Genomic DNA, 18,709 nt, shown 5'->3' on the forward strand with positions numbered 1-18,709 from the left:
AAGACATTCAAGACGATATCTATTTTTTTTAAATATTAAAACAACAATATATTAAATTGACCTAAATCATAATACCATAAAATGACTTAATTCAACTTGGGTTAACTTGTAAGATTTATAATCTAAGTCATGAGACTATGATAATTTTACAGAAAAAATCAAAATAAATAACAAAGCTTAATTTATAATTAATCAAATGTTGAAGATGTTGAAAGATAAAACTAAAAAAAAAAAATCAATTAAAAAAATAGACAAAAATACCTTGAATCAATTGAGTTAACTTATCAAACATGTTATATGAGTTATGAAACTGAGATAACCATATAAAAAAAAAACTATGATAAATTATAAAGTTTAATCTTCCATAAACTAAATATTTAATGATGAAATTAGATGAAATAATGAAAAAAATATTTTTTTTTCCTTTTTGGACCGAAAGGTGATATATTTGCCATGTTAAATATAATACAACGAAATTGATAAACTTGGTATGCTGCAATTCATGGCTTATGTGGGGCAATACCTAACGGAAAAGAATGCATATCAACAACGCATGATGATACCTCTCCCAACTTTCCAAGTATAAAAAAAACAGAAAGGAAATAGTAGTAAACATAAAAGAATTTGATTATAGTATTCATTATTGTAGTATTATAATAATAATTGAAAGCCCTCGCATTTCATGAGACAGACCTGGTGAGGGGTCAAATAGCATATTCACTGCTCTCTTCTCAATGTTAAACTCATACTTTAATTATGTTCTGTAAATAATCACCAGCAACTTTAATATGATTTCTCTGTCCCAAATGTTAATTTTTTTTGTGTATAATGCAAGGTTGTGAATTCTGTTCTTGTATTTTTTTTTAATTATAACAATATACTTTGATTTTGAAATATTTCTACATGTTATGTGAGATTTATAGTGTTTGTATTTATAATTTAAGAACATATAATTTAATTTTAAATTTAATGATAAATTAATTTAAAATTATACAATTTAAATTTTAAATATAAGTAAAAATATAGAAGTTGATCTAATATAACCTGATTGACTCGATAAATTCAAAAACTTAAATGTCTGGTAAAAACATAATGTAAGTAAAAAAACATTCAAGAAGATGTTTTTTATCTTTTAAATATTAAAACAATAATATATTGGATTAACCTAAACCGTTAGATCATAAAATGACCTAACTCAACTCGGATTAAATTATAAAATCTATGATTCGAGTTATGAGATTATGATAATTTTATAAAAAATAAGTAAAAAAACATTCAAGAAGATGTTTTTTATCTTTTAAATATTAAAATAATAATATATTGGATTAACCTAAACCATTAGATCATAAAACGACCTAAGTTAACTCGGATTAAATTGTAAAATCTATGATCCGGGTTATGAGATTATGATAATTTTATAAAAAAATTAAAATAAATAACAAAAATAAATTCATAATCAATCAATTGTTGAAGATGTCAAAAAATAAAACTGAAAAAAATCAATTAAAAAAATAGATAGAAAAATAACTTGAATTAACTGAGTTAACCTATCAAATCTATAACATAAATTATAAAATTGAAATAATCATAAAAAAATAAATCATGATAAATTATAAAGTTTAATATTCTATAAACGTTTAATAATGAATTTAGAGGAAATAAAAAATAATAATTTAGCACTAACATAACTCAAAAGTCTCTGCAAGAATTTAGCTTAGATTTTTGAAATAGATCAAAATTTTAAATAAGATGAAATTTATTCAAGTTTATTTTATTTTTTTGTTTTATCGAAAGGTGATGTATTTGCCATGTTAAATATAATACGATGAAATTGATAAACTTGGTATTGTGCAATTCATGGCTTATGTGGGGCAATACCTAACGGAAAAGAATGCATATCAACACTGCATAATGATACCTCTCCCACCTTTCTAAGTACAAAAAGCACAGAAAGGAAATAGTAGTAAACATAAAAGAATTTGATTATACTATTCATTATTGTTGTATTAAAATAATAATTGAGACATGGGCACCACTGCCACCAAATTGTGCAGCTTCAGGGTTGGGGTTCACGTTCTAAACAAGCATTTCGTGATTTTCTTTTCCTTATTGTTTTCCATTCTAATTATGGAATAGAAAAGAAAACTTCAACTTGAAGGCTACGTTGTGGGAAGGTAGGCAACGTTGTCAAACAACTACGTTATACTTATTACTCCATGTTGTTTCATTACATATGCTTTGTGTATTTTGATAGCATTTTCGTTGAAGATGGTCCATATCTATTAGTTAATTCCATCCATTTGTTGAAGAAAGCAACTTCTATGGTGATTTCCAACAAAAAAAATGCTTACATGCCGTCCCAAACTCGCTTGCTGACCAGCACAAGATGAGCAAAGTAAACGCCTGTAAGAATATTCAGCACAAAAGCTTGGCCATCTGTTGCCAGAACGAAAATAAAATCCTTTCTAGAAAAGTAAGCATATAATTCATTCATTGCCCATGATGACTACTCATGCCATGCGTGGCTAAGATGTCTACTACTCATTTTTTCTATTCCTACTCTCACAATCTTTCAAAAAAGAGAAAAGATGCAGTCTGAACAATTGTAATTGGGCTATCTTATTATCATAAGGGTCGTTTAAAACTCATTCAAAGACGTACTGTGACTGCATTAATTGCATAGCCACCTCGAAGTTCTCTTATGTTGAAAGTTACTAGAATTGTGTACCTGAGTAACGTTATTAAAAAAAAAATTTGTTTTTTTTTAATATCATAAAATATATTTTTTGTTTTTAAAGATTTATTTTTAATATTAATAAATCAAAATGATATAAAAATACTAAAATAATATATTAATTTAAAATAACATAAAAATTAAGTTTTTTAAATATTTTTTCATAAAACAACAAACAGGCTAATGAAAGTGGAAAATGCAACAAATTTATCAAAACATAACAGAGTAGTATTTAATTGAATTCTACTCCTACATTCTAATTGCCAAAAGTTACTGGGGCTTCTACCTCTTTCCAAACTAGGGTACAGGTAATAATAATTATTTTTTAAAATATTTTTATTTAAAAATATATTAAAATAATATTTTTATTTAAATTCATTAAATTCTTATAAAATATAATTTACATTGCGTTTCAAAACAGTATCATCTCAGCTCATCTATTCTCTAGTAGTTGTTATAAAAGAGGAATTGAGGTAGCCCTGTATTAGAGACTCTAATACAATAAAAATAATGTTATTTCAACCCTACAAATTTTTATTCCCATTTTGTATTCAGTGAAATAATAAAAAATTATTTTTAATATTTTAAAAAAACATTATAAACAAAGTATACTGATATTATTTAATATCAAAATAAATCTTTTTTTTAATTCACGTAGGTGTCTAAGCAAATTTGTGTATATCTTAATTAATATTTTTATTGAATATTTATTAAGAGTTTATTCATGTAGTCCCACAAAAAGAAAAAGGTCAAATAGAAGAGAGAAATCAATTAGAAATCAATTTTTTTCTAAAATAATTATTAATTTAAAATGATAAAATATAAAACATACATGTGTATCTATATGACACCTTAAAAAGATAGGCCATACCAGTCAATCTTTTTATATTTATAAACTCTATTTTAAGTTATTAGTGTTTTAGGGTTAAAATACAGGTTAAAATACATTTTCCTAATTAGTTGTATCATAAGCCCAACCCCAAATTCCTATTTAATAGTATATTGTATTACTACAAGAGGTAAGATAATAATAAGGAAAGATCCACTTATACATGTGTATGGCTAAGGATTTCACTTGATCTTTAAGCCATTTATTTGTGTACATCTAAGGTAACTTAATTAAAGAAGAGGAGCTTGGTAATATTCTATTAAGTATTAGATGTAGTAAAATAAATGACTTAAAAAGCATGTAAAAAATTTAGTTTTACGTATGTATAACTGGATCATTTTTTTCTAAAAAAATATTAAATAAGTTTATATTAATCATGATTTTTTTTCAACAATAAAGGGATCCTCAAGTCAATTTACCTGTCAAACGAGACTAAACCCCCCTTTAAGCAATTTTAAAAGCATGTCTCCCATATTAATGTATTTAACATGGAATGGAAGAAATTTGTAAATAGCAATGCACAATAAATTCCTAACCAATTTTAACGGATTTTTTATTGAAGTTTTAAAATTATAATCATATTGTACGTACTGTATATAATATTTACCAATATTAAGTTTTAATATATAAATTTTAGGTATTGTTTTTTATTGGATTAATCATGTATTTGGTTTCTTTGTGTTTTTTTTTATGTGATTTATCTTCTTTTTTTGTGAATTTGATACTTCTATTCTTAAAAATTTGTTAATTACATCAAGAAAAAAAAGATTTCATCAATTTTTCCTTTAATTGTACAATTAATTACTTAATTTCAACAAGTTAATGTCCGTTCAGTGACATGCGCTAAAGAAATTAAAATCTGAAAAATCTCCAAAAATCTAAATGCAAAATAATTGATTGAAGAATTTTAAAAAATAAAAAACACCATAACTCTTAGTTAGTGTCCGTTCAGTGACACGATACACTACAATTGTAATTATATTTCACCAACAAAAATACAAAAAAAATAATATTTTTTATTAATTTGCTAATCGATGTCTTACCTCATGAGTTTTTATTAATTTGCTGCCAGAAATCGTACCTTTTTGGAGGCAATATCTACAGGTCATACTCTAGTTTTAAAATTCTTTTATTTCCAATCACTCATTTTGTCGGTGCGAAATATATATATAAAATTTTTTTTAGTGGCTTTTAAGCATATGGATTAGGATATCGACAATAAATCTGATTTGAAAAATGAAGAATTATGTAATTAGTTTTAATATGTTGATGTTAAAAAATAAAATATAAAAATATTATTTTAATATATTTTTAAATAAAAAATTTTAAATAATAATTATTACTATATTTTTAAATATCTCAAATATCCATTTAAAAAACTAGTGGACCTCATGCTTATTTAGAATGGTTTGTTTTAAAAGCAAAACCATTTTTTTCAGCTTTTGGTTTTATACAAATATTTGATGTATGCATGTTTTACTTGAAAACTAGGCTATTTAATTTGTGGTATTAATATAAAAAAACTTAAAATCTTGGCATAATAACATAATTTAAAAAAAAATATTGATGAAATAATTATGTTGTATTAATTGTGGTTTTAAAATAGCATATATAAAATAGTCTTGATTAAAAACACAACATTAAGTAAAAACAACATTTATAAAACATAACTTTTTTATATATTATGTTTTGAAATTGGTATAACCAACAAAACACTAGCAAACTTTAGATTTAATTGATTTATTGAAGGAAATTGCTTATCATATTTGTCTTGATCTATTTCCAAAAAGTGAGGACAATTAGGCTCTTGTTGTTTGGTATAATAAAATGATTTATCCTAAATATAATTACACATTTCTTATCTCAATGATCTAAACATGAAACTTTCTTACCAAGTTTATTTTTAACTTAAAACTTTCTTCTTCACAAAATATTTAAGCACTTATGGAGACTTAAGCTAATTGAAAATTATCCATAGTGTTTATTTATCTATTTAGAATTGATCTTTCTAATAGTAACTTAATCTTAACACCATTCTTTTCTTTATAAAGTTAAATATTACTTAAAAACTTTTTTACTCCTAAATCAAAACCTTTAACTTAATATTTATGACTAAGTGTTTACTTATAACAAATAGTAAATAAAATACAGAATCATCTTTATATTCATAAACAAAAGATATTATTACATCATCATTAACATTTATTGTCTCATTTTGACCTAATATATTATTATCTATATTGGCACCAGACTCAAACTGAATCATATCTATGTGCGATTAGCATATGAATTGTCAAATATACTTTCATCGTCTTTTTGCAGTAAATCATTCATCTATGACGTGTTTTATCTATGACGTGTTTAGCCTGCTCTTAATTGACCAAAAAATTGTGATGCTTTTTTACCCGTTCATTCATATATTGGGATAGAAAAAAGAGTTAATTGACTACCTATATACAATTCTATCATATTCAATCCACTTTAGATAGAAGAATCATTCAATGTTTTAAAACTAAAATCACTTACAATTGATACAAAATAATACTAATGTTCCCCAACTTTAGACTTTCAAGTTATATCAACTCCAACATCATTATAACTCCATCAAAGCTTGTGACATATAACATGTTTAGTATCCATAAGGGGCATGCATAAATTACAATTCAATAGTATATTACATTCATCATTGTAAGTGATATTATTGTTCATATATCAAGAGCAATAATACTATTGTAATGATATAACATAAAAATATTATAAGATATTTTGTAGAGAAAAATAAAGTTGATTTCAGTTAATTTAACATAATCAATTAAAATCTCGAAGACAACTTTGTCGACAAGTCAACACGAAACTTAATTGATCCAAATGCAACCTAAATTATGTTATTTTCATGCTTATTGTATGAAATCAATCATAATTGGTTCATTTCAAAGCTAATTAACACAAATCAATCAAAATCCTCAATTTTGACAACTTAGTCGACAAATCAATATAAGTCATAGTTGATTAAAATTAAACATGATTCATGTTATTTCCATGCTCAATTTTTATTGCATAAATTCATAGCTATTTAACACAATTAGTTCAAATCCTAATTTAAACAAACCTAATTTTCAAACTAAACTCTAATTTCGAGCAAACATAAAATAACTATAAAATATACCAAAATAATAAAAATGTAAGTTGTTTACCTTACCTTTTTTCAACTAGGAAGTGGTGGCAGTCTAGTGCACGTGTCTCAAAGAATGGTGGTAGTGTTTTGGGTGGCGATTCAGAAGCTAAACATGGTGAATGGAGGCTTGAAGATGGGGAGAATGATTTTTTGGTGTGTTTTAAAGCTATGAGTGGTAGTTTTGACCTTTTTTTTAGATAAGGTTGGTGCAGATGACAAGTTTTGACAATTTTAACCTTTTTGTTTTACAGAGAAAGACAATATAAATGATAAGTTTTGAGAAAAAAAAAAGAGAAAAAGGTTGCAACTATGAAAGAAGGGAAGAAAAAGAAGCTAGGTTAAATTTCATGAATTGTCATGATTTACAATTGAGATATCATGAATTATTATATTTTAAAAACACGATATTCAACAAATATTATGATTTTGAAACTCAACAAACTTAAATGTTGCTATTGTAAATCATGATATGTACAACTTGTTCTATTTATCAATTCTATTTGAAATTGTGCTATTCTATTATTTTTTAAATTTATTATGCTAATTTAAAAGAAAAATCTTAAAATTAAAGCACATGAAAATTTTAAAAAAGGCCTTGCTTTTTTTTTAAGCAAAAATATAATATCCATGCTTAAAAAAAAATTATTATTGAATCCACTATTTTATATAAAAGAAAATATAATTTCTTTATAAAAATAATAGTTAACATAGTAGTTAGTTACTAAACACTGCTTTTATTAATCTTACCTTTTCTTTTTCACAATGCACCACAATTTAATACAACAACATCAAAGAGATTCCCATAACAAATTGCTTTGCTTTTGATAACTAAAAAAACAGTATTTTACTTTGTTTTAAAAGCAATATCCCTTTCTTTTGTTTTCTTTTAAAGTGTTATATACTTTGATTTCAAAGCAAAATATACAATAAACAAACAATGGTTTTAGAAAAATAAAAATAAAAATATATGTGCTTTAAAAACATAAAAATATTAAAAAAATATCTGTAACTTTGATAATTAATCCACTATTAATCACAAATTTAGATAAATTATCCCTAACAAATTAATTCATTTATATCTTTTCTTCTTCCGCCGCATTTCTTCAATCCAATTCAACCCAAGATCATTAGTCATAACCTTTACATGAGCCATTACTTCAATTTTTTTTATGATTTTCTTTTTAATTTTGATATACCAAATTAATTTAAATTGAAGGGAAAAATTAAAAATAAAAATCAAACTTATAAAATAATAAAAAAAGTAAAAATCACGAGAATAATGACTATTTTTTTTTTTAAAATATATAAGTCAAGATCATGAATTCAAAGATGAAGTTAAAAACAAGTTAAAATTTGATAAAAAAATTAATAATAAAAATATTAATAACCAAACATAAAATATCATAAAATAAAAGGATAAACTTTATTTTTTTAATAGCCAACATAAAATTCAAGAAAAAAAAATAAAAATGAAAGGGACGAGTAATGACCAAGTGTCATTGTAACTACCATGCACACTGTTCTAAGTAGAAAGGGGTGCTATGTAGCTTTCAATGCTGTAACAAAAGCTTGCATTTCTCTACCAGATAGCGGTTCACATGTTACTTGAAGGGTACAAAGCCAACTTATATCAAGTATGTGCCAATAATTTTTTTAAATAATTTTTTTAAAAATCAATAATTTTTTTAAAAATATAAAAGATCGAATTGCCCTTAACACAACTTAATAATAACAAAAAAAAAAAGATTGAATTGTTCTTAACACAACTTAATAATAACAAAAAAAAATCCATGTGAAATAACAGAAACACCACATATGCAAGGTTTAGAAAATTTGATTTTAAGGGCAATTTAGTCATTTTTTTTTAAATAAAACAAAAAAGCAAACATTCCCCTTAATACTAAGACAGAAACACCACAGATGTAAGGTTTAAAAAATTTGATTTTAAAGGCAATTTAGTTAATTTATTTTTTTTAAATAAAGCAAAAAAGCAAACATTCCCCTTAATACTAATTAAATGAAAATAACTTTTTAGAGCAATTTAATAATTTTATTATGAAAAAATATAAGCCAACCATAATGTCCATTGTGAGTTTGGCAATTACATTTAAATGTTATTAGTGTGGTGGGGTAAAATTGTAGATTTATTATGTGAACCCACACCAAATTGTGAGTATATGCACAGTATTTAACTGATTCCAATTAGTTTTTTTTTTAATTTTTTTAAATGGTGAGTAGGAATTTGAATGGCTTGCTAAAAAAAAGAGTTGGAATTGAAAGCCTGCATATTATTTGAGATCAACCAGTAAATTGAATTATTCTTTCATGGTATTTCGTATGGGAACAAAAGTCAAAGTCTGACCAAGAATTTAGAGTTGTGTTTGGAGAGTGAGACTTCGAAGCAGCAAACACAATCTCAAACACTTCTACATAACTCACGCCGTATCCCTTCATGTACGGCAAACGTGCACGCCTACGTATGAAAAGATGACTCCTGCTTTTACATGGTCATAGAAACTTGGCCGGCTCATAGCTGACTCGATTTTTAACCTAAATCTTGGGGAAGTTAAAAAAAAAATAAAAAATTCACAGGTAATTTAGTTTGACTCAATTAAATCAAAATTTATCCTTAAATTTTTAATTTGTTTTAAAATTTGTTTTAAACTTTTTTAAATTAAAATAAATTAAATTATGTATTCAATTTATAACTTGAATTTTAAATTAAGTCGTGAATCAAATCGACCGAATTAATTTATGAACCGGGCCTCAAGCTGAGTGACTTATGAAAATTAAAAAAGATGTATGGTACTAATAATTTAATAATTTGACAAATTCTAGGGGGGGAATCAATAACGGGGCAGGCAGTAAAGCCAGCTGCTGAAATACAATAGCAGGCAGCGGCTATTGTTTGGGGTATATTGCAAAAAGATAAATAAAAAGCAAAGCACAGGCCTTAAATGAAGCGTTGTTTTCCACAAGGCTTCAAATAAAAAATAGCTCCAAATTTTGCCAAGTTCTCTTTGGCAGCTTCTTTAAACTTCTCTCACTATTTGAAGAGACTTCGTGACTGAGTCCACTAGATGATTTCATCCATTATTTGTACGGGTACTAGCAAAATCTGAAATAGAGAGAGAGAGGGTGTCTGTTTTTATTTTTACTTTTTCTTGCTTTACCTTTGTTGGGTTCTCTGGAAATACAGCAATGGCTGAGTATATTTGTGTATTAAACAAGGTGCCTACTGATTCTCAATTCAGCCTCTTTTGTATTAGTAGAATACTGGGATTTCCTTAAAATGCTGCTATATTTTTTTTTTTAAATTTTTTTATCTGGGTGGTGTTGAAGGATGCTTTTTTTTTTTTTAGTTTAATTAATTTTAGTAGTTATATTTGCTGTAGAAAAGGCTGTTTCTTCGTGTAAATTGTTGTTTCAGTTTTGTAAGTTGATGGTTGTGTGGAACATGTTTTGAAATGGGTTTGTTGAATAATGCATGTCCCGATCTGGGTTTTTTTCGTGGTTTTCCTAGTTGTTTATATTTCAATTTCTAAGCTTATTCTTAGCTTACTGTTCTCCAACCGACACTCCATTTGTTCTTCCTTTTATAAAGATCATTTATTTTTTCCTTTTCTGGCTGTTTATACGATATAGATTCTATGGTTTTGGTGCTTTCTGTTGTTAATTGTTTGTGGTGAAACATTGTTGTTATTTTGAATTATTTCTTTTCACAGTAATTTCTTCACCTGCCAAGCTAAGATCAAGACTGGAACGATAATTTTACTTTAATTTCAGCTGTTCCTTGTTCTTTAAAGCTAGTTTGCATACTATTTCTTCCATTATTAACAAGCTTAATTTGCTCTTTAACAGGATACGATAATCATAAAGCCTGCTAAGAAAACTCCCATTTTGTTAAGGATGATAGTTTTAGTGTTTGCAATGGTCTGCGGTGTTTATATCTGCTCAGTTTGTTTAAAGCAGATAAGTACCCATAGTAAAATTAAAATTCAAGATATCCAAGTCATTGAGAGGCCGTCTCCTGATGTTGACCACGAAAATTTGCATATTTCTACTGTTCATTATCCAAATCCTGAAACTTTTGGCAGGTAATTGGGCATCTGTGCCTTTTGTTTTTGAATTGGATTTAATTAAAAAGGTGTGCTTAAGTACTGTGTTGGTGTGTTTCCAGGGCTGAATGTGCACATAATCCTGTGCGATACTTTGCTATATTATCGATGCAAAGATCTGGGAGTGGATGGTTTGAAACATTGTTAAACAGTCATGTTAATGTAAGCTCAAACGGGGAGATATTTTCTGTTTTGGATAGGAGGATAAATATTTCATCAATTACACAAACTCTTGATAAAGTCTACAATTTGGACTGGTTCACTAGTGCATCAAAGAATGAATGCTCCGCAGCAGTTGGCTTCAAGTGGATGCTTAATCAGGTAACTGAGGTTGAAAAGTAGGTTAAAGTGTAAATCTTTACCTTATTTGTGCTGCTAGGTGGGGTACTAAAAGACTTGTTTGATCACACACTGTTGGCACAGTAATTAGAAACATCAAGCTGACAACTACCACATTAGTGGTTTCCCAGAATAACCTATCAATCTAAATCATGAAATGGATTTAGGTGTATCCTGTTTTTCATTGATGTGCTGCTTAAATAGTGGTTTTAGTTTGAAAGGAAAAAAAGAAGGAAAAAATAGTATTTATGATAAAATATCCAACTTTAAACTCTCAAGGAGACGAGCCCCGGGTCAAACTGTTTAGTGTTTAACAATCTTGTATTCATGTGTGAAACTATCGTATCATACCGGCTTACCTCATGGTTCATCCAATCAGGATATATGGTATTAGAAACAAAATGGCAAGAAGGAACAGCATCAACCTTTAGAGAAACAAAATGGCAAGTAGGAACAGCATCAACCTTTAGAAACAATTGACACTTAAAAGTTCTAGTATTATTCTATAATAGGAATTCCTACCAGATTTGTGAAAACCCCCTTTTGGATCTAAATTAATTGCATCAGCTTCTTGTATCTTGTTAAATTATTGGTACCTTAAACTATGCAGATATAACGGTGGTAAGGTAGCATTCTTCGTTGTTTCTTTTTTATTTGATGGATATCAGCTGATGTTTAGAAGGGTTTGTGAGCTATGAGCTGCTGTTTTGCTAATCCAGTTTCTGTGGTGGGAGAACAGGGTGGATCAATAAAGTGTAGCTGATACTGAACTTTTAGGAGGACTAAAAGTTGTGTTTTTTGTATGTTATTAATCTATACCCAAACAAAAACTGTGTTTGGATGTTAATAAGGATTTTCTTCATTTTCTGTCTGGTTTTTGGAAATCAGTTGCTGTACCATGCAAGAGCACTTTCTCATTTAGAGACCGAAGGCAGTTTACATTTTTTATCATAAGAAGACAGTTTAGCTTGATAGTAGTACTTTTAGCAATTTTCACTTGGATAACTTTATAGGAAATGTTTACTGTTTTGCTTATATAAACTATAAAAATAAAGAATTTTATGGTTTCCATATTTGCTTGAAGATTATATACTTTTAGGACTGCACTTTGCGTGGTTGAATGAGGTTACAGAAGTGCATTTTTCATTTTGTTTCTGCATGTCAGTTTTTTTTCAATTTCTCCCATCTATTTGCTAAAATAATATCCAGCTAAGGTAACCTTAGGGAGGCAGAACCCCCATTTATATATGGGGGACTAGAAGAAGGGTCGTGTGCATGTGTTACTGAAAGTTTGTTTTGGGGAGGAAAATTCCAAAGTAATAATCTGGCCATTTTTTTTTTTTTCATGCAGGGAGTAATGCAGCATCACAAGGAAATAGCAGACTACTTCAACCGCAGGGGTGTATCTGCAATATTTCTGTTTCGAAGAAATCTACTACGTCGCATGGTTTCAGTTCTTGCGAATTCCTATGACCGTCATGCTAAGCTATTGAATGGGACCCACAAGTCTCATGTTCATTCCACAGAAGAGGTCTTTCTTTATTTCCCCTGCTTCCACCAACTCTAACTCTCTTTCATGCTACATATAGTGTTAAGCTTTCAGCTGTAATTTCTTGTAGGCTGAAACACTTGCAAAATACAAGCCTATGATCAATTCCACACTGTTGATTTCTGATCTGAAGGAGGTTGAGATCACAGCTGCCAAGGCCTTAGAATACTTCAATAGCACCAGGCACATTGTTCTGTACTATGAGGATCTCATAAAAAACCCCACAGTAAGTTATCATGTCAAGTTCTCACACAAAATACATCTTGTTTTCAATATTTTGAAGTTCACTGAGAAATACCATGATCATTGGAATGATTCTTGTTTCCAAAAATTTCTGCCATTCAACCAGTTGATCTATAGATTAATTCTAACTATTCTTTTTTTTTTTTTAGTATCTATTTTAAAATTCTGGTGAAATTTAATTTATGTCTTGGGCTCCCTTAAATGGTTCCCATCTTGAGATAATCCTTTCCTCTTGAAACAGTCTACCATTTGAATTGTCAGTTTGTGATTGTGGTAGTTTTGCATTTGTTGATAGCACTGTAAATCGTCACTCAGTGCGCATTATTTATCATGCTTGTGCTGCAGAAACTAAAAGATGTTCAAGCATTTCTAGGCCTTCCAGTGATGGAGCTAAAGAGCCGTCAGGTCAAGATACACAAAGGTCCATTGGCAGACCATGTTAAGAACTGGGAAGATATCAACAACGCACTGAATGGGACTGCATACGAGAGTTTCCTCCAAGCTGACTATTAAAGCTATAGCTAGTCTGCTAACTTTTGAACAGTGTGAATACCCACTTCAACTAATTTTGTTAGAGCTGACAAGGTAAGTGGTTCCCATAAAATTTTTTGACAACCACAACCAGGTGCATCTTCCAGGCTTGTATCTTTTTTCTTCATTCAACTCGTTGAACTTGGTGCTCAATTTCTTCACTCGACTCGATGATCTTTGTTCTCGAACTCTTGTATCCCTCCGATTCTAAGCAATACCATGTAAAAATGTGATCTAATCAATTTTAAGCAAATAGGAGCAATTATTCAGTAGAAAAATGTGTATTTGGTAATCCACAAGGGCCAGTACAAGTGGTAAAAGACTTTTGAGTCAAGACAGTGGGTGGTCGAGTTCTAGTTGCAACCGTGGATATAGCTTGTGTAGATAATTCTTGTGTGATGGAGCCTCTGTCCAGTAAAACGCTAGCTTGTGTAGATAATTCTTGTGTGATGGAGCCTCTTCCAAAAAAACGCTATTCTTGATCAAGGGATCTCCCAAGGATATAAAAAAAGAAAAAACTGTGTGTTTGGTCTCCCTACCTTTCGTTTCAGTTTGGCCCTACTTTTCTATTCTAATGTCATTCCTCGTCTCTTTATTTCTTTATAGCTCATTTATTTCCCATGGATGTTGGGAAAGTCTGATAGGATTTGTGTCTAGGTTGCAGGTACTTGATTCCAACTTGCTAGGTAATCGGATTTTAGCTGTCAAAATCACAGTAATCTAAAAATCTAGAGCCTTTGGTTTTTTTTTTTAAATTAATATTTTTTTGTGTTTTTATTAGAAATAATTTTTAAAAATTTAAAAAATTATTATTTTAATGTATTTCTAAGAAAAAAATATTTTTTACCATATTTTAAGATATATCCGCATGTTGCGAGTTTAGCTTAATTTCAGAGGGCATTATTTGATTTAAATGGTGTAGTGCTTCACAGCTTCCTCAAATTGAATTGTTTTGTATATCTAGTTTTCAAGCATGCAAGTTTTCTTATGTTCAATGGAGAGGGCGAGGCTAGAATTATATTGAATGCATAATAGTGGCAAGTCTTTTTAGTTTCTACATGGCTAAGCAAACCGAGGGATGGTAATTCTCTTAAACTTCACTGGCTGCTTGATTTCTTTTCCCATGAAACGTTTTAAAATCAATGACCTTTGTCAGAGACCTGGCTCGGCGGTGGGAAATAAATGCTAGCAAATTCTTCTCGTTTTAAGCGATGTCCATTCTTTTTGTTTTTCTAAAAAAAAAAAACACAAGAAGCTGAAAGTCCATTCCAACAGAACTTGAAACCATAGTTTTCATACCCAGCTCTGTAGTTGGCTTGGTTTAGAACTTGAGTTTTGAATTTTGATTAGGTTATTAAGTCATTTAAATTGTTTTTTTAAATTAAAATGATATTATTTTAATAAAAAAAATTAATAAGTTGTAATTGGGTTTTTAACTGAGTTTTTGATTGAGTATTGCTAGATTAACAGGTATTGGGTTAACTAACTAGGTGGTTATATTAGATTTTTTTTTCTTTAACTTAATTTAGTTTTGATCCCGGATTAACCACCTCTTGGATCAACCTGCTGACGGAAACTGAAATTCAAAACCATGCTTGCAACAACCATTATAGCTTGCACGAAGGTTAGGATCTAAGACAGCTGGGTCAAGTTTAGATAAAAATAAGCACGCCGACATGGTCTTGCAAGTTGCAGGCCCGAGTGGATCATTGAGTTTTTTTTTTTGTTGGGGAGTAGCTCTTTTTGGGCAAATAATAACTTATGTACACAGGATTTTGTCCCAAGGGAGAGAAAAAAAAAAAAGATTACGAGTATGCTTAACAACCATTTTTTTTTTATTTGAGTAAGAAATATTTATAACTGCTTAATTTTTTAAGTTGAAATTATTATTTGCCTTTGATTTTTAAGTTTGTAGTATACATAAGTTTCGGATTAATTATTTATGTAATTAAATATTTATTAAATTTTGAAAATTATGATTATCTACTTTAAATATTTTCTGATGAAAAATCAGAAGAGTACGCCTTTATATATATATATATATATAGTATGAATACAAGAGGTTTACATATGCTCCAACGTTAATAATGTTGGAAATATAATCAAAGAGATTTCTATCAATTAAGGAATCTAGATCTTAAAAGTTGCCGGGCTGATGAGTTTTTATAAAATATCTACAAGTTAATCAATTAAGGAAATTAAAGAATACTTGTATAAATATATTTGGATAAAATATATGGTATTTATTCCATTTATTTTATTCCATAGATTTCTATCGATGTATAAGATGTATAATGTTATCATGAACATGTTGAAGAATGAAGTGATTATCAATTTTAATATATTTGGATCGTTTATATAATATTTCATTATGAGTGATCTAGATAATATTATGATTATCATAGTATAGAGATGGGGGACTGGATGTTAAGCACCAAAATCCTTAAGAAGCCATCATAAAACATGCTACAAATTTCGAAGAGATATTAAGAGCAAGATACTCAACATCTGTACTTGAGTGAGTTATGGCGCTTTTATTTTTTTTCTACGGAAAGAAATCAAAAAAATTATAAGAGAAAAACAATACCTTATAATAGGATGATGATTTGTTAAGTTAATGCTCTGCTCGTCCAAATCTGCATCAAAATACCCTTATCATAGCGAAAAATAAATGTAAAACGAGTTATGTAAAGAGCATATATAAATTAATTAATAATATGCTTAACATCTGCTATGTTAAGGCAAATGACTGAAAGATGTATAAGATTTCCAAATCAGTCACTTGCATAGCATTGAATCAAGAAGTGGTGTCCTATTAATAGTATAAACATGACATTTATATAAAGATATATACAAGCAATCTTAGTATCTATTAAAGAATTAAAGAAGATCAAGATAGATAGAAGATCAATACAATATTTGATGTGAGAAAGTAGTAGCCAATGCTATCTGAAGAGACTTTTAAGCCTAAAAAATAATTAAGCTTGTCTAGATCTTTCATTTCAAAGTCTAGATCTTTCATTTCAAAGTGTTGGTTAATGAATTTTTTAAGTTGAGTGATAACATAAGTATTATCATTTATAATTATCATATCATTAATATAAAATAAAATTATTATGCGACCTTTATTTATTTTACATACAAATAAGTTAAAATCATATATATTCAAGGTAGACATAAAATAACTCATTTTAGAGTTAAATTTAACAAACATAGCTCAAAGAACTTGTTGGAAAAGTTTTTTAAAAATGACACTTATTCAATGAATGGTTATAAATAAAAGGAGACCATGTTGGAAGTAAAGCAGGTGCGGTATAAAATTAACATAACAATGCAAGCTCCGTAACTCAAGAATAAGAAGAAGAAATGCTTTTATTAAGTTTTTCTTACTAAGCTCTTTTAGTTGTTCTTTCTCTTTTGTGCTTATTAATAATGGTAAAGTATAAGTTTTTTGTAGGCATAAAATCTTAAATAATCAAGAAATTAAACTAATACAAGGAAATTCTAATTTGAACATAAATTGTATTCTACCAACTAAATCAGCCAACTGTTTAAAAATCTAAAATTTAGTTTACTTTTTACATCCCCTTTTAAACTTGATTTTTTTATAACTCACAAAACATTTTTTATTTTGATAAAAATACCATATTTGAGTGGCTTTGTGAATATATTTGTGATTTAGTTTTGTATCTTTACATACTTGACTTCAACTTTCTTATTTGCAATATAATTTGATAAGTAATGAAATAATATGTCAATATGCTTAATTCTATCATGAAGTACTAGATTCTTTGGTAATAAAATGACCGATGAGTTATCCATACAAAATTTGATATATTTTTTATGGCATTCACAATTCCTTTAATCATCTTCTTAGCTATATGAAATGATAAACACATAACATAGTAACTATATATTTAGCTTCACATGTTGACAAAGTGATTATAAATTACTTTTTTGAACCCCATGTAAATGTTGTGTCTCCTATATAGAAAATAAAACTTGTTATGCTTTTTCTATCATCCATATCTTCAGTCTAATCATTGTCACTATAACCTATAAATTCAAAACTATTAGAATAACCATAGAATAAGTCAAAATCAATAATACATTTAATATACTTAAGAATTCACTTCAAAACTTTAAGTTGTGTTTTAATAGGTATCTCTATAAACCTATTCACAAGTACCACTCAAAAAAATATATTTAGACGAGTGCATGTCAAATATCTTAAACTCCCAACTAAGCTCTAGAATGTTGTAGAGTTTATTCTTTCCCCTTCATCACCGTCGCGGGGTGCGTGAGCATTGTCTGGCGACGGCGGAGGCTCTTGTCGTGCCTCCTTATGAGGAGTGTTGTGTGTTGGAAAATTATGATTAATTTTTGGGAGTCACCACCTAGTATTATGGTTACTAGAAACCTATGGTTTGCGAGAGTCTGAGTAAGGGACTGGTTGTGCAAGGGGAAGACGCATCACTCCCAATGCACCCTACCTAAGGTAAGCTGCATTGTTATTTGATTGTTTTTTAAGTCAGGTTTCTATTTGTTGGTCTTTTCTAAGGCTCAGGGTAGATCTCTCTTCATGAGAGAGTCTCTACCTTATCAGATTAAATCCTAATCGTTCTAAAGTCTGAATATTATCATCGCATTTATTTACATATTGTATCTTTAATACCTGAAGGTATACTTTATCGTGTAATTTTACACCTCACAAATATTAAAATCTACATTTAGATTCTAAAAAACAGGATTAAATTTTTTTTGACATGTTGGCCAAATCTTAATAGATAATCATAAACTGGTTATGATATCTATTTTTGGATTAAAAAATAAAAAAGATGCAATTTTTTTTTAATAAAAAACATGCTTGGAAAAATTTCAGGAATTGGCCGTATGCAACAAAATATTTTTTTTGAAAATGTTTAGAATTTTTTAATAATTTCAGAGGAAACTGACATTTTAATACCGAATTTGTATTTTACAGTGTAAATACACAACCCGATATTATGCAAAATTAGTAAAAAAAAAGAATATATGAGAAAATTATAATTTTTTTGAAAGGATTTTTTTTTCAAGATTTTTAGACTTAAAAAAAAACCACTGCATGAACAGTGGAACTCCACGGGGAAGA

At 28.3% G+C, this 18,709-nt stretch overlaps 1 protein-coding gene and 1 long non-coding RNA gene across 2 annotated transcripts; one reads left to right on the plus strand and one right to left on the minus strand.

Annotated features, from left to right (window-relative positions):
• The first annotated feature begins 9,745 nt into the window (after positions 1 to 9,745).
• On the plus strand, positions 9,746 to 13,851 carry LOC105135825 (uncharacterized). Its single transcript, XM_011040888.1, has 6 exons — positions 9,746 to 10,029; positions 10,660 to 10,895; positions 10,979 to 11,237; positions 12,607 to 12,786; positions 12,875 to 13,030; positions 13,393 to 13,851. Exons 1-6 carry the CDS (start codon positions 10,000 to 10,002, stop codon positions 13,558 to 13,560), a joined length of 1,029 nt encoding a protein of 342 aa, XP_011039190.1. The 5' UTR covers positions 9,746 to 9,999; the 3' UTR covers positions 13,561 to 13,851.
• Positions 13,812 to 14,330, minus strand: LOC105135824 (uncharacterized). The gene is made up of 2 exons (XR_844255.1): positions 14,035 to 14,330; positions 13,812 to 13,983 (listed from the first exon to the last, which is right to left on the minus strand). It is a non-coding gene; the product is annotated as an uncharacterized LOC105135824 (long non-coding RNA).
• Positions 14,331 to 18,709: the final 4,379 nt, after the last annotated feature.

Source organism: Populus euphratica, unplaced genomic scaffold, assembly GCF_000495115.2.
Source record: "Populus euphratica unplaced genomic scaffold, PopEup_1.0 scaffold234.1, whole genome shotgun sequence".
NCBI classification, from domain to species: Eukaryota; Viridiplantae; Streptophyta; class Magnoliopsida; order Malpighiales; family Salicaceae; genus Populus; species Populus euphratica.